Genomic DNA, 12,303 nt, shown 5'->3' with positions numbered 1-12,303 from the left:
ATGGAAACGGTTTCACTTGCAACAGGTTGACGGGACGCAGCCAAAAACATTCTTATCGTCCTGGTACCCGGACTAATTTTCAATCTGACCTGCCGATGGGCCGATGTTGCCCGTTGGGCGACCAGTGCGACCAGTGCTCTGAGGTCATCATCCCTGGATGTAAAGTGACCGGCCCACTCTCTCCCCATCTCTAGATGGAGAGCCACGACGTGATGTTCAGCTTGAGATACAGTATCAACCTCCTGTTGCTGTGTAGAGCAACAGCGACCAATGGAATTTGGCCAGCAGGTTTTTCTTTGTTCTGCTTAGATGCAAATCAGACAAGCTGTTATTAAACACAGATGTTGTTCGGGTGGAGAGAAAAGAAACATGATCGCCAAATTAATCACTAGGATGGATTGGGCTACAAACCAACATGGCAGCTCTGGGATTAGTTTTTCAACATGCTCTTGGACAACAATGGAAGTCTAAACCGCTGACAGTATGGGCGTCTGCCCTCTGGATTGCCAGACAGGCATTACATGAGAGACAGACAAAGGCATTGCTGTTGTTGATTGTTGTTGTTGTGGTTTTTATTCCTTGTTTGATGTTGTTCTACTGGGAAGACTTGCAATGGAACAAACATGGCCAAACATGGTGGCCTTGTGCTTCCAGTTCAACAGTGTTATGTTGTACATACTGTGGATCAGTGATACACATTAAAATGGACAGAACTGTAAAGTTCAGTACAGTGGCACACTCACACATAACATAGCATATTAGGAAAAAACGAGTTAAATTGAATACAGCCTACAGTGTGAACTGTATTCTTCCTGTGTGTATCTGTATAAGGCCTGTCAATATATATATATATTTTTATACTTGTCGTTTGTGCATTTGTGGTGGTGACATGTATCATATATATGGGTTTTAATATGACATGTGTCAGTATGTATGTGATTTGTATGTATTGAGTGAGTGGCTGGGCTTGAATTGAAAGCGTTTGTGTGTGTGTGTGTGTGTGTGTGTGTGTGTGTGTGTGTGTGTGTGTGTGTGTGTGTGTGTGTGTGTGTGTGTGTGTGTGTGTGTGTGTGTGTGTGTGTGTGTGTGTGTCCCAGACCATTGTGTTTATACTGTATATATGTATATATGGGTGTGTTTGTGTCCCGTAAACAAGTCTACATCTGATTGAGAGGTCCCGATGTGCAGTTGACAGGTTGGCCTTGTGCTGTTGACAACCCACTCCATCGCCATGGTTACGCAGCATGCCTTTAAGAGCGGTACTGGAGGTACCGCTCTTAAGACATGCAATGTTTTTAATTGCACACGCTAAGGGTATCAAACACATTCAGGACTAACCCTAGAGGGGCTACACATAGGCCATACTGTTCATTTCTTTCTATGAATGAAGTTTTGAAATTAGCTAGCTCATTATATATATATATATATATTTATATATATAAAAATCCAAATATATATATCTATATATAGTAAATACACACATACAAGCAGTTGCACTGTGTCATTCCGTCTTACACATTTCACACAGCGACACGCACTAGCAGCACAATAGCGCAGCACGCCACCAGGCAGCTCATAAAACACGTTGTAATAGGTGTCAAACCCACTGTTTCAGTGAGCGCCCCTAGAGCCCCAACAGGCAGCTACAGCTTTCTTTATCTATTATTTAGATTGTCTCTTTACGGCCATCCGCACCGCTAAAGAAACGCCGGGCGACACCTCAAGCCGGCCTGACACCATGCTAGCGTGCTAGCGACGGCCATCGCTAGCAGGGTGTTGCTGTGATGTCTGCCGCCGTTGTTGTCGGGCAGAAAAATCCTAACTGCTAAAAGCATCAACTGTACCCAAGGGATTTTTGCCTTTAACTGATCCTACATGAATAGGTTTTGTTTTTCTTTTCCACGTGTCCATAAGAAGTGTGAATAATACTAAATATTTATTCAAAGGCTCAAATACAGAATGATCAGTCTTATGTTAATGCTAACATGTCAAATATAAATGTCATGAACACACAAAACACACACACACAGACACACAGACGTCGTCACAACAAACAGACACACAGATACACAGACACATACACACACACACACACACACACACACACACACACACACACACACACACACACACACACACACACACACACACACACACACACACACACACACACACACACACACAAAAACACACAGACACACACACACACACACACATGTCCTCACAACACACCATGCAGTAATGGAGATTAATGGGGACGTTTAGACCCTGCTGAGCGCCACCTGTCCAAGCTTGGATCCACCTAGGGCAGCCTTTCTCTGCTCCGTGCCCAGGAAAGAGAGGCTATCCTGGGGCAGGATCAATCATGTAGGTCCCTGACAGGCTGGTTCTTTGAAGCCAACCCCCACAGCTGGACCATCAACATGGGGCATGTCTGTCCACCGTAGTTGGACATCAGGTCAACCGGATCAGACCTGGAGGCCTGCCGAAGGCTACACTATACAGACTTATGCACATCTATCTGTGTTTGTTGTCATGTGCCTCTCAATACACAGGAAAACTCGTTGAACTGTCTTTCTAGGGACCCGTAGATATAAAACACGTTATGATATGTACACATATATGCATATGGCCCAACACAAACACACACACACATAGACACACAAAATGACACGCACTCACGCATACACAATGATACTCACACACACATATGTTGTGTTTATCCCTGCCGAAGCCCAGTCCAACAGACTGGAACAGTGTCAGTGCAACTGAATACTTGAGGAGAGAGTGAGACAGACGCTGAGATAAAGCAGAGGAACAGACCTGGAAACAACACACTGGTGGTGACCAGATTAGCTCCCTAAAGCTCCCATAACAATGTGAGGACATTTAAAGAATTTAAAAGAACAGCTGCGCATTATCGCCAGTTCAGTGTTGATCTCTGCAACACTCAACTGTTTTGGTAATTTAGAATTAAGTTGTATTTCATTGAAGTGGCTATACACAAACTATTATTTACTAACAGATCCCACTGCCCATCGGCGTTAAACTAAGGTTAAAAAGGTCGAGGATGAAATGGAGGCTTATGTTTATTCATGTCAATCATGTTTCACATGAACTATTAATTGATAGGTAGGCTAACGGTGGCAGCACTCAAAGATTCAGACGACAAATGGCGCGATCTGGCTAACAACACTGCCTATTAGCATAATTAACGTTGTCGCGGTAACGCACTGCAGTCCTGAGACAGCAGTTAAGACCGCCTTGTAGACCAGCAAAAAGACCCGAGCACGGACACACACAAAAGCTTTAGCATCAACACATGCACAGACACCGTGTACGCACACACACACACAGCAGAGCCGCAAGTTAACTGCATCCAACGCAAGGTTTTAAGGCCCTTGCAAACACGACCAGATGTATACTTAAACTCCAGGCTGCATGCTTTGTGGCGGGTTATGTCATCGCTCTGTGTGTGTGTGTGTGTGTGTGTTTTAGCTAGCTTATCGCATGCACAGCCCGTTGAATTCCACCTCAACACTGCATTGGGAAAATATTTCGAAACCAAACCGAAAGATGTGTATGAGCCTCCTGTAGTCCGGTAGGAGCGTTGGAACACAGGCCTACAGCATGACGTAATACAGGGAGAGATAGGTTAGATTCAACACAGGCCTGTATGTTAAAGATAGCACAGGATGCCCGAAGGAGGGAGACCGCACACCAGAGCTGCTCTTCCCCTCTCTCTCTCTCTCTCTCTCTCTCTCTCTCTCTCTCTCTCTCTCTCTCTCTCTCTCTCTCCCTCTCTTCTATCTCTCTCACTCTCCCTCCTACTCGCTCTCCTACTCTCTTCCTCTTTCTTTCCATCTTTCTCCACCTCCGTTTCTATGCACCACCACTGCAATAATATAAAAGCTCTAGCTGTAGCTAAACGGTTGAGAACAGAAGGGAGGAGAATTCAGATCTGGTTCCGGTTCTGGGAGAGGGATTCGGATTCCTTCCCCAATCCTGCAAGTTCCTGGCTGCCCAGACGTGTGGCCTATTCAAGAGCTAACTCAGACGAAACTCAGGGGCTAAGATAAAGTTATGGCATTGTGACGCGTTTGTGTTTCAAACGGTCATGTTGTGTACCAAGTTACAACTAAAAGGTCTGTTATTGGCTATACAGCCTTTGGGCAGATGCTCTTGTCCCAAGCCACCTACAGTGGCTCTACTGGGATACTTGGCAGAGCAGGAAGAGGTACAGGAGCATCTGGCCCAAGGATGCCTTCGGGTTAGGCTGCCGACATCAGGGTAGGAACCCAGAACCGTTCAGCTTTGAGCAGAACACAAGTGAAGACCAGAGTATGTGCTATAAAAGCTGGCGACCAGGAGGGGTGTGCCACTACCCCTGACACTGTGACTGGGAAGCATGTGACAATGTCAATGTCGTGACAATGTCATGACATTGGTACAATGTCATGACATTGCTCCAACGTCCTGGAGCTGAACCAGAGCTATGGTCTCTGACGTCAGCACGTGTTGCTGCATAGCGCAGGTGGGGGCGTTCTCTCTCACGTGCACACACACACACATCATAAACATTAAAGTAGGTTGGATTTCCGCACTTCTGGCAGAAATAAGTTCACAATGCGTTACAAAGTGTTACATTTATTACAGTAAGAATTCACACTCAACTAATAAAAGGGTTAGGGTTCATTTACATACAAATGAATTCTTACTAATGACTATTATCCTATTGAATCTTATCACTTACCGGCAAACAATGACTTAATATTACTGACTGTCCTCGCTTGGTCATCATTATGAGAGCAAATGAGAAAGCAAATTACTTAAAATGTCTCCACAGTCCAATGAGCTGTGATGTTCCACAAACATAATTTCATTTACAAACAGAAATGTTCCTCAAATCACCTACAGGGAATGGTAGTGCACTGTGCACTATTCACTATATTTAGTCATTTAGCGTATTTAGCCAAAGTTGCCTTAGCAAGGGAGAGAGCCTGATCTGAGCAGCCCATTGGCGACTCTTCCTGATAGCATCAGCAACTAGAACAGGTGAGGTTGGCAAGCTCTGTAACCCATGGGCCTAACACTTGGGCTCCTCTCTAATCGTCATTCTAGAGCCATTCCTTCCTGGCTTCCCAAATCTAGATGTTATCCCCCACTGTCCCAACAAGCTTGTGATTGGCCCAGATCAACATCAGCCTATCTGCTTCCATGGCACTGAGGCCCCGTTCATACGAAGCCGATTTCATGGCGAAACCGCAAAGGTCTTGTACGGTTCGGCCTTTCGTACACACGAAGCCGGCGAATCCGAGGACCGAAACCGCAAACTTCTGAAACCACCCTCGGAGGTGGTTTCAAATCTACCCGGTTTCGTTTTGGATTCGTGTGTACGCCTGAAACCGACTGAAACCGCAAACCATGACGTCATCGCCCCACCCCTCGACCTCCTAGCCAATGGCTCTTAAGCCCGCGGAGTCTCAGAAATAACATGCGAGCATGCGCATAAGGGCAGCCTTTATGCGCATGCTCGCCTCTTCTTCTTATTTCATTTCTTCTGGATTTCTGTACCAGAAGCAGCGCCCCTTATGGGCCTGGAATGTGTACTACAGCGTTTCTACAGATCTACCCGGTTTCGCTTGGCTTCGTCTTTACGGAGATACTTCGAAACCGGATAGATCGAAACCGTAACGGTTTCGCACGTTTCGGCTTCGTGTGAACGGGGCCTGAAACAGCTCAGCTGTCTCAACACCCTCCTGCTGCTGGACCAGTAACGGCCACTGCTCGTCTCCACAAAAGGTATGGGGAAGCATCTCAGGACGTGGGAGAGCGTTCATCTCCAGCCCACGGCCTGCATGCTAGGCCACATAGTCCACGGAACACCCCTGAATCACACCAGTATCCTTGCAGGCGATGTGACGGCTTTCATGCGGATGTGAGAGTGTGAGTTCTTGCGAGCGTGTGACTATTTGAGTGAGTGTTTTAGAATTTGAAAGTGTGAGAACGGTTAACATAGAAACACAATCATTCAGTGAGTGAAGAATAAGCTGGCAATATAGTCCCACAGAAAAAGAGAAAATATCTAAGAAACCTCAATTAGGAATATGGGATTTTTGAGTACAAAAGCACCTGTATTGTCCTTTAAGTGAAATGTCGGTTTGTGGATTAGTGTCTTCTTCAAGACCCCTTCCTAAATATTCATGAATCATATCGGATCAGAAAGGAAAATTAGCCGCCCTGAATGAATAAAGTAAGGACTCGGTTTTGGTTGTACCAATTCATCAGCATCAACATTAAAGTCAGAACAGTGAACACTTATGACAAATGGCAATTAATAGCACTTGAAATGAAAAATGGTTCAATTCATCTGGTGACATTCAAACGAGGCACAAAATGGCAGTTTTACTAATCCTAATTTAAACATCCGTTTTTTAAACTGTTGACGTCAGATTTTCTTTTACAGTACTCAAAAGACAAGACTTTGCCCAAAGAATGAAGACTAACTCAAATAAATTAACATATATTAAATTAAATTAAATTCCATTCCATTCAATAAAACTTCAATGAGGCCTTCAATGGCATTACAATTAGTTTAGAAACAGCATGCAATCAAAATACCTTGGTTAAAAGACTGATCCATGAAGTCTGATCAATGAAGTCTGATCAATGTCGGTCAGAAAATATTTGAATAGAGTAAGAGGGTTAGGATAATAATTATAATATAATCATTCTTATCAAACAGTGCATAATAATACTATTTGCTAATATGATATACAATAATACTCTTTGTTAATACTTAACTATATACTATAATAATAATTACGTAAGCATACTAGGAAATAGTATTACTCTATCATCTACATAATTCAACTCAATATTATATGCAATAATAATCATATCTATTAATAGGTTAAATTAATACTACTTTGATCTTCTGTGAGGGCGACTGCCTTATCAGAGAGTACGGCTGGTATGACATTAAACACGGCCCCTGGGCAAGTGGGTCAAACTAAGTCTCTTTTTCTCTCCCTCTCTCCCTCTCTGCTCCTCCTCCCTATCGGTCTCTAACCCCCTGCCCCCCATATACATCTCTTCTCTATCTCCCTCCCAGTCTCTCTCTGTTTCTACTCCCTCTCTCTCTCTCTCTCTCTCTCTCTCTCTCTCTCTCTCTCTCTCTCTCTCTCTCTCTCTCTCTCTTTCTCTCTCTCTCTCTCTCTCTCTCTCTCTCTCTCTCTCTCTCTCTCTCTCTCTCTCTCTCTCTCTCTCTCTCTCTCTCTCTCTCTCTCTCTCTCTCTCTCTTTGACTCTATCTCCCCCTATTCTTTCCCCTTTCTTCCCCATCTCCCTCAGTCGCCCTCTCTGTAAGTATTGGTTAAAATAGAATAAAATCTAAAATAGACTATTGGGAACTTATACACAACCGTTTTTTTTTTAAGATGTGTAATCCTGTTGGTATGCGTTAACATTTGCAACATAGAGAGCAACATCACTATTGTATAAATGCATACGTCTATTTTCTACCTTTATCTACGGCTCAACAAATCAGACGTGTGTCTTTAGATGCTGGTTCATGCAAAACACTTTCAAGACTTGGACTGTTGGTCGTGGAATGGTTACACAAGGGAATGGAATCCCATTTAACAAGAAGGCCCTCTCTCACACTATCTGGTGTGTTTCTATCTGTTGTGTATCAATAGAATGAACAATGGTCTGTGGTTTGAATAAAGTCTTAACCATTAATGCTGTTTAAAGGTGGTTCATATAGTGTTGGATGATGGAATGAGATTTAAGCAATTTGAATAGATGACAAATAAGAAAAAATGTAATCGCTAATGCGACTATCGTGTCAAAATAAGTATGTTTAAAATAATGCAATAAAATATATTGTTCCTCGTTTTTATGTATCTGCGCTGTGGCAGTATAGCATTAACCACAGTGCAGCTGGCTAGATGCTTCTGTACAAACAGCAGAAACATGAAAAGACTTTGGGTGGAAAACATGTACTTGAGGAAATAAGTCATCAAACCAACGGTTACAAAAATATTTAAATCAAATCCCACGTTCGACAAGCTTCACAATAAGGACAGCCCGCCAATAATAGTTGATAGATAGATGTTGAGTGGTTAACTTAAAAAAAAATTATTTTTTTAAGTTAAAGGGTAATATTGGATATTCAACAGATTCGCACTCCGATAACATCAATGTTTGAGTCCCGTGTGACTATGTATATACCTGCCCAGGAGATGGTCGGGCAGAAGCACACTCTCTAAATAGCCATTGTTTTGTCAATGTACATTGTCCAATAAATACAACTATTTTGTTATATTTTGGTCAATTCTACTTCCTGTAATTAGCAAGAGGTATAATACCACATGGACATTCATTGGTTGGTCTATGTTGGCAGATAATTCACAGTCTCCATGTGGCTTTAACACACACAGACGCACACACACAGACAAACACAAACATACACAACACACACACACACACACACACACACACACACACACACACACACACACACACACACACACACACACACACACACACACACACACACACACACACACACACACACACACACACACACACACACACACACACAGATCTATAAGAGCTTAGTAAACACCGTTTATGCAATGTTCTTTGTTGCCACTGCATTCCTTTTAATGATCAGGGAACCCCCATTGCTTTGCAATATAACACAGGATATGACATCACTTCTCCATAGGCCATCAGTTTGATAGAACATGGAGGTGTGAAGCTGTATGTTCACAAAATACTCTCCCTTTAAAAATATGTATCTGTCTGTGTAGATAGAGATATAGATAGATAGATGGAAGGGTAGATAGACAGACAGACTGGTGGGTACCATCCAACAGACAAACAGGGATACAGTCAGACAGGCAGACAGTCAAGCAGGCAGTCAGACACACACACAGGTTGATACCTTCCAGACAGACAGTTGGTCAGAGAGAAAGACAGCCGGAGAGATGGTCAGACAGAAGGTAAACAGACAGACAGATATTGGATGTACGTGTGGGTACCTTCAAAACATAAGGTAATCAGACAGACAGTCATGTGGACGGCCATGAGGGTACGTTCCAAACAGAAGGTAAACAGACTGACGACAGCTAGCTAAACAGACAGATGGGGGGTTACCATCCAGACAGCAGGGTGGACAGACAGACAGGTAAACAAAAAGACTGGTCAACAGAGAAAAGCCTTCCATACAGACAGACAGACAGGCAGACAGTTAACAGACAGAAGAAGGGGTGCCTTCCAGACAGCATGTCTACAGACAGACAAACAAAAAGACTGACAGGTAACAGACAGACAGACTGATAACAGTCAGACAGGGGGGTGCCTTCCAGACAGCAGGTCTACAGACAGACAGACAGACAGACAGAGAGGTAACAGACAGAGTGGCGAGTACATTCCAGACAGCAGTTCTACGGACAGACAGACAGACAGACAGACAGACAGACAGACAGACAGACAGACAGACAGACAGACAGAGAGACAGACCGACCGACCGAACGACCGACAGACCGACAGACAGACAGACAGACAGACAGACAGACAGACAGACAGACAGACAGACAGGTCACAGACAGACGGACTGATAGCAGACAGACGGTCGGGTACCTTCCAGACAGCAGGTCTACAGACAGACAGATAACAGTCAGACAGAAAGACGGGAAGCAGATAGTCGGGCGGGTACCTTCCAGACAGCAGGTCTGCAGACAGACAGACAGACAGACAGACAGACAGACAGACAGACAGACAGACAGGTAACAGACGGACAGACAGGTACCTTCCAGACAGCAGGTCCTCCAGAGGCCCGAGTGCGTCATCACCTCTTCGTTCTTCTTGCTGGTCTCGTTCTCGTTGGTGCTCTTGACCTTGCACACGCCGCGCGAGTAGAGCCAGTAGTCGGTTCCCACGGCGATGGTCATGAGGCTGAAGGCGGCGAAGGCCCCGACCGTGGTCAGGAGCATCTGGATCCCGCGGTCAAACACGCCCATGTTCCCGCATTCCACGAAAGGGGGACCCCCTTTCCTCTTCACGTACAGGAAGTAAATATTTGTGAGTTTCCGTCGCCACGCCAGCGCGGATGGAGATGGGGGGGCCAAGGCGGGAGGAGGAGGAGGGGAGGGAGGGAGGGGGGAGGGTGACGAGAGGGCGGGGGAGGCCGGGGAGCTCGGGGGAAATCGTATGGTTGGTTTTCGGGCGGGGGGGTCGGCTCAGCGAGAAGAGGAAGAGGAAGGGGGAAGAGGAAGAGACAATGAGGAGGGGGCTCGGGAAAGAGGTGGTTGCACGTGTGTGTGAGTTTGGTTGTGTGTGTGTGTGTGTGTGTGTTTGTGTGTGTTTATGTGGCCCTCAGGTTATGTGTTCAGAGCGGAGCGTGCCCAGGTGAGAGCCGGTCCAGCATGGAGCACAGATTGACTCCTCACGCTCTCCTCTAAGTCTTCCAGTGGCACAAGTTCCCGCCCCAGCTCTGGATCAGGCTGACCTAAAAAGTGGCTTTTCAACGGGTGTCACCAGAGACCTGGGAGCCAGACCTACTTTGGGACTCTAACTGGACCACATCTAGAACAGCGTGGCCTGACACAGCAAGTGGGTTCGCAGGGGTTGACTTCTGCTCTGTGTTCTAGTTGGGTTAGGAATGTAAAAAAAAAAAGAAAAAAGGAAACGTAGAAACGTTCACAGCTTCGGTTGCTAACGGTGGGAAATGTGGTATGTGATAACAATAATAACACAGTAGGCCAACCTGATGCTGCCGTGTCAGCCACGGCATTCAAACACACACACACCGAGATTTCTCACAGGCCCAAACTTTCTGTCATACCTACTTGTACATTGGCGGACACGCGCACATGCACTGAGGATGGAGATTGAATGGGGACCAGGAGGAGTGAGGTGGTGGTTATAGCCTCCGTCTGGGAGACGTGGCGGCCTGATCTCCTCTTAAAACGCCCAGAAGGCAACAGCGGACATCTCCAAACGATAAACAGCGTTAAACGACCTCCCTCGAAACTCAACGTGTCGATGTCAGTGAATGATGAAATCGTCTTATATGCGTGCCGCTGTCCCTGTCGATAAGCGACGCTATTCTGGTGGGTCGGTGAGAGGCGAGAAGGAAGACGGACAAGGGGTAGGGGGTTTGGGGGAATTGTCAAAACGAGGGTTTGCGAAAATAAACAAATAAACCAACCGTGATCAAATAAGCAGATTGAAATGTTCCCTACCGATCAACGACGTACTGACGGCCAAATAACCAGCAGGCGACATCCTGCCATGTCTACCGAGAGAGAGAAAAAACACAAAAAAACCCAGAAAGCAGAAACGTTCAATCGCCTCCCCAAAAAAGAAACAATCAGCCCAATGGAAGGAGAGCGAGAGAGAAAGAGGGGGGTGGGGGGGGGGGGGGGAGAGAGGAAAAAAAGAAACGTGAAATCAAACTGCAGCCCGCTAATTTTTCTTTTTTCTAAAATTCTGATCCCCAGTTTCCATAAGTAGTCCCTAGTTGGCTCTGCAGCGGCGGAGCGGAGTGGCGGCTGAGCGGTGTGCCGGCGGAAGAGCGTGGCGGGAGGGACACATCCAGGCGGAGACGCCGAGCATCACTCGACATGAAGCCGGCCCGGAGGAGGAGGAGGACTCGCCGTTCCTAAATCCGGGCGATCCGAAGCGACGCCGAGACCACCGCGACAACCACCACCACCACCACCACGACCACCAGACCAGGAGCGATCACTGGACGGACCCTGCACACACCACCTCTGGGCCATCTAAAACCATCTAGCCTACAACGAGGATTCGTGATCGGAAGGCAACAGCGATGATGCGATGCCGGTCAACATGTTTTTTTTTTTTTTTTGGTCAGTTGATACAAAAATAAAGACAAGTCTCGTTCCCGACGTCAATCCTGGGTCTCGTGTTTTTTTACTCTCCTCGCAGAGCCCGAGATTCAAGTGGAGTGAGAGAGAAGAGGTGGAGGGGGTGGATCGTGGTTAGAAGCAGAACGAGAGAGAGAGAGAGAGAGAGAGAGAGAGAGAGAGAGAGAGAGAGAGAGAGAGAGAGAGAGAGAGAGAGAGAGAGAGAGGAGAGAGAGAGAGAGAGAGAGAGAGAGAGAGAGAGAGAGAGAGAGAGAGAGAGAGAGAGAGAGAGAGAGAGAGAGAGAGAGAGAGAGGGAGGGAGAGAGAGAGAGAGAGAGAGAGAGAGAGAGAGAGAGAGAGAGAGAGAGAGAGAGAGAGAGAGAGAGAGAGAGAGAGAGAGAGAGAGAGAGAGAGAGAGAGAG

At 46.0% G+C, this 12,303-nt stretch overlaps 1 protein-coding gene across 1 annotated transcript in view; it reads right to left on the bottom strand.

The window, feature by feature from the left end:
• cacng2b (calcium channel, voltage-dependent, gamma subunit 2b) overlaps positions 1-12,001 on the bottom strand; it is a 47,349-nt gene extending 35,348 nt beyond the window's left edge. The window contains exons 1-2 of the mRNA XM_030352606.1: positions 11,255-12,001; positions 9,820-10,066 (exon numbers count right to left, since the gene is read on the bottom strand). Of these exons, the coding sequence (XP_030208466.1) occupies positions 9,820-10,030 (211 nt within the window). The 5' untranslated portion in view covers positions 10,031-10,066; positions 11,255-12,001. The remainder of the gene's footprint in view (positions 1-9,819; positions 10,067-11,254) is intronic.
• Positions 12,002-12,303: the final 302 nt, after the last annotated feature.

The sequence above is a fragment of the Gadus morhua genome, chromosome 3 (genome assembly GCF_902167405.1).
Source record: "Gadus morhua chromosome 3, gadMor3.0, whole genome shotgun sequence".
NCBI lineage: Eukaryota > Metazoa > Chordata > Actinopteri > Gadiformes > Gadidae > Gadus > Gadus morhua.
Note: the sequence above shows the minus strand (reverse complement) of the source record. Positions and strands in the feature narration are given on the sequence as shown.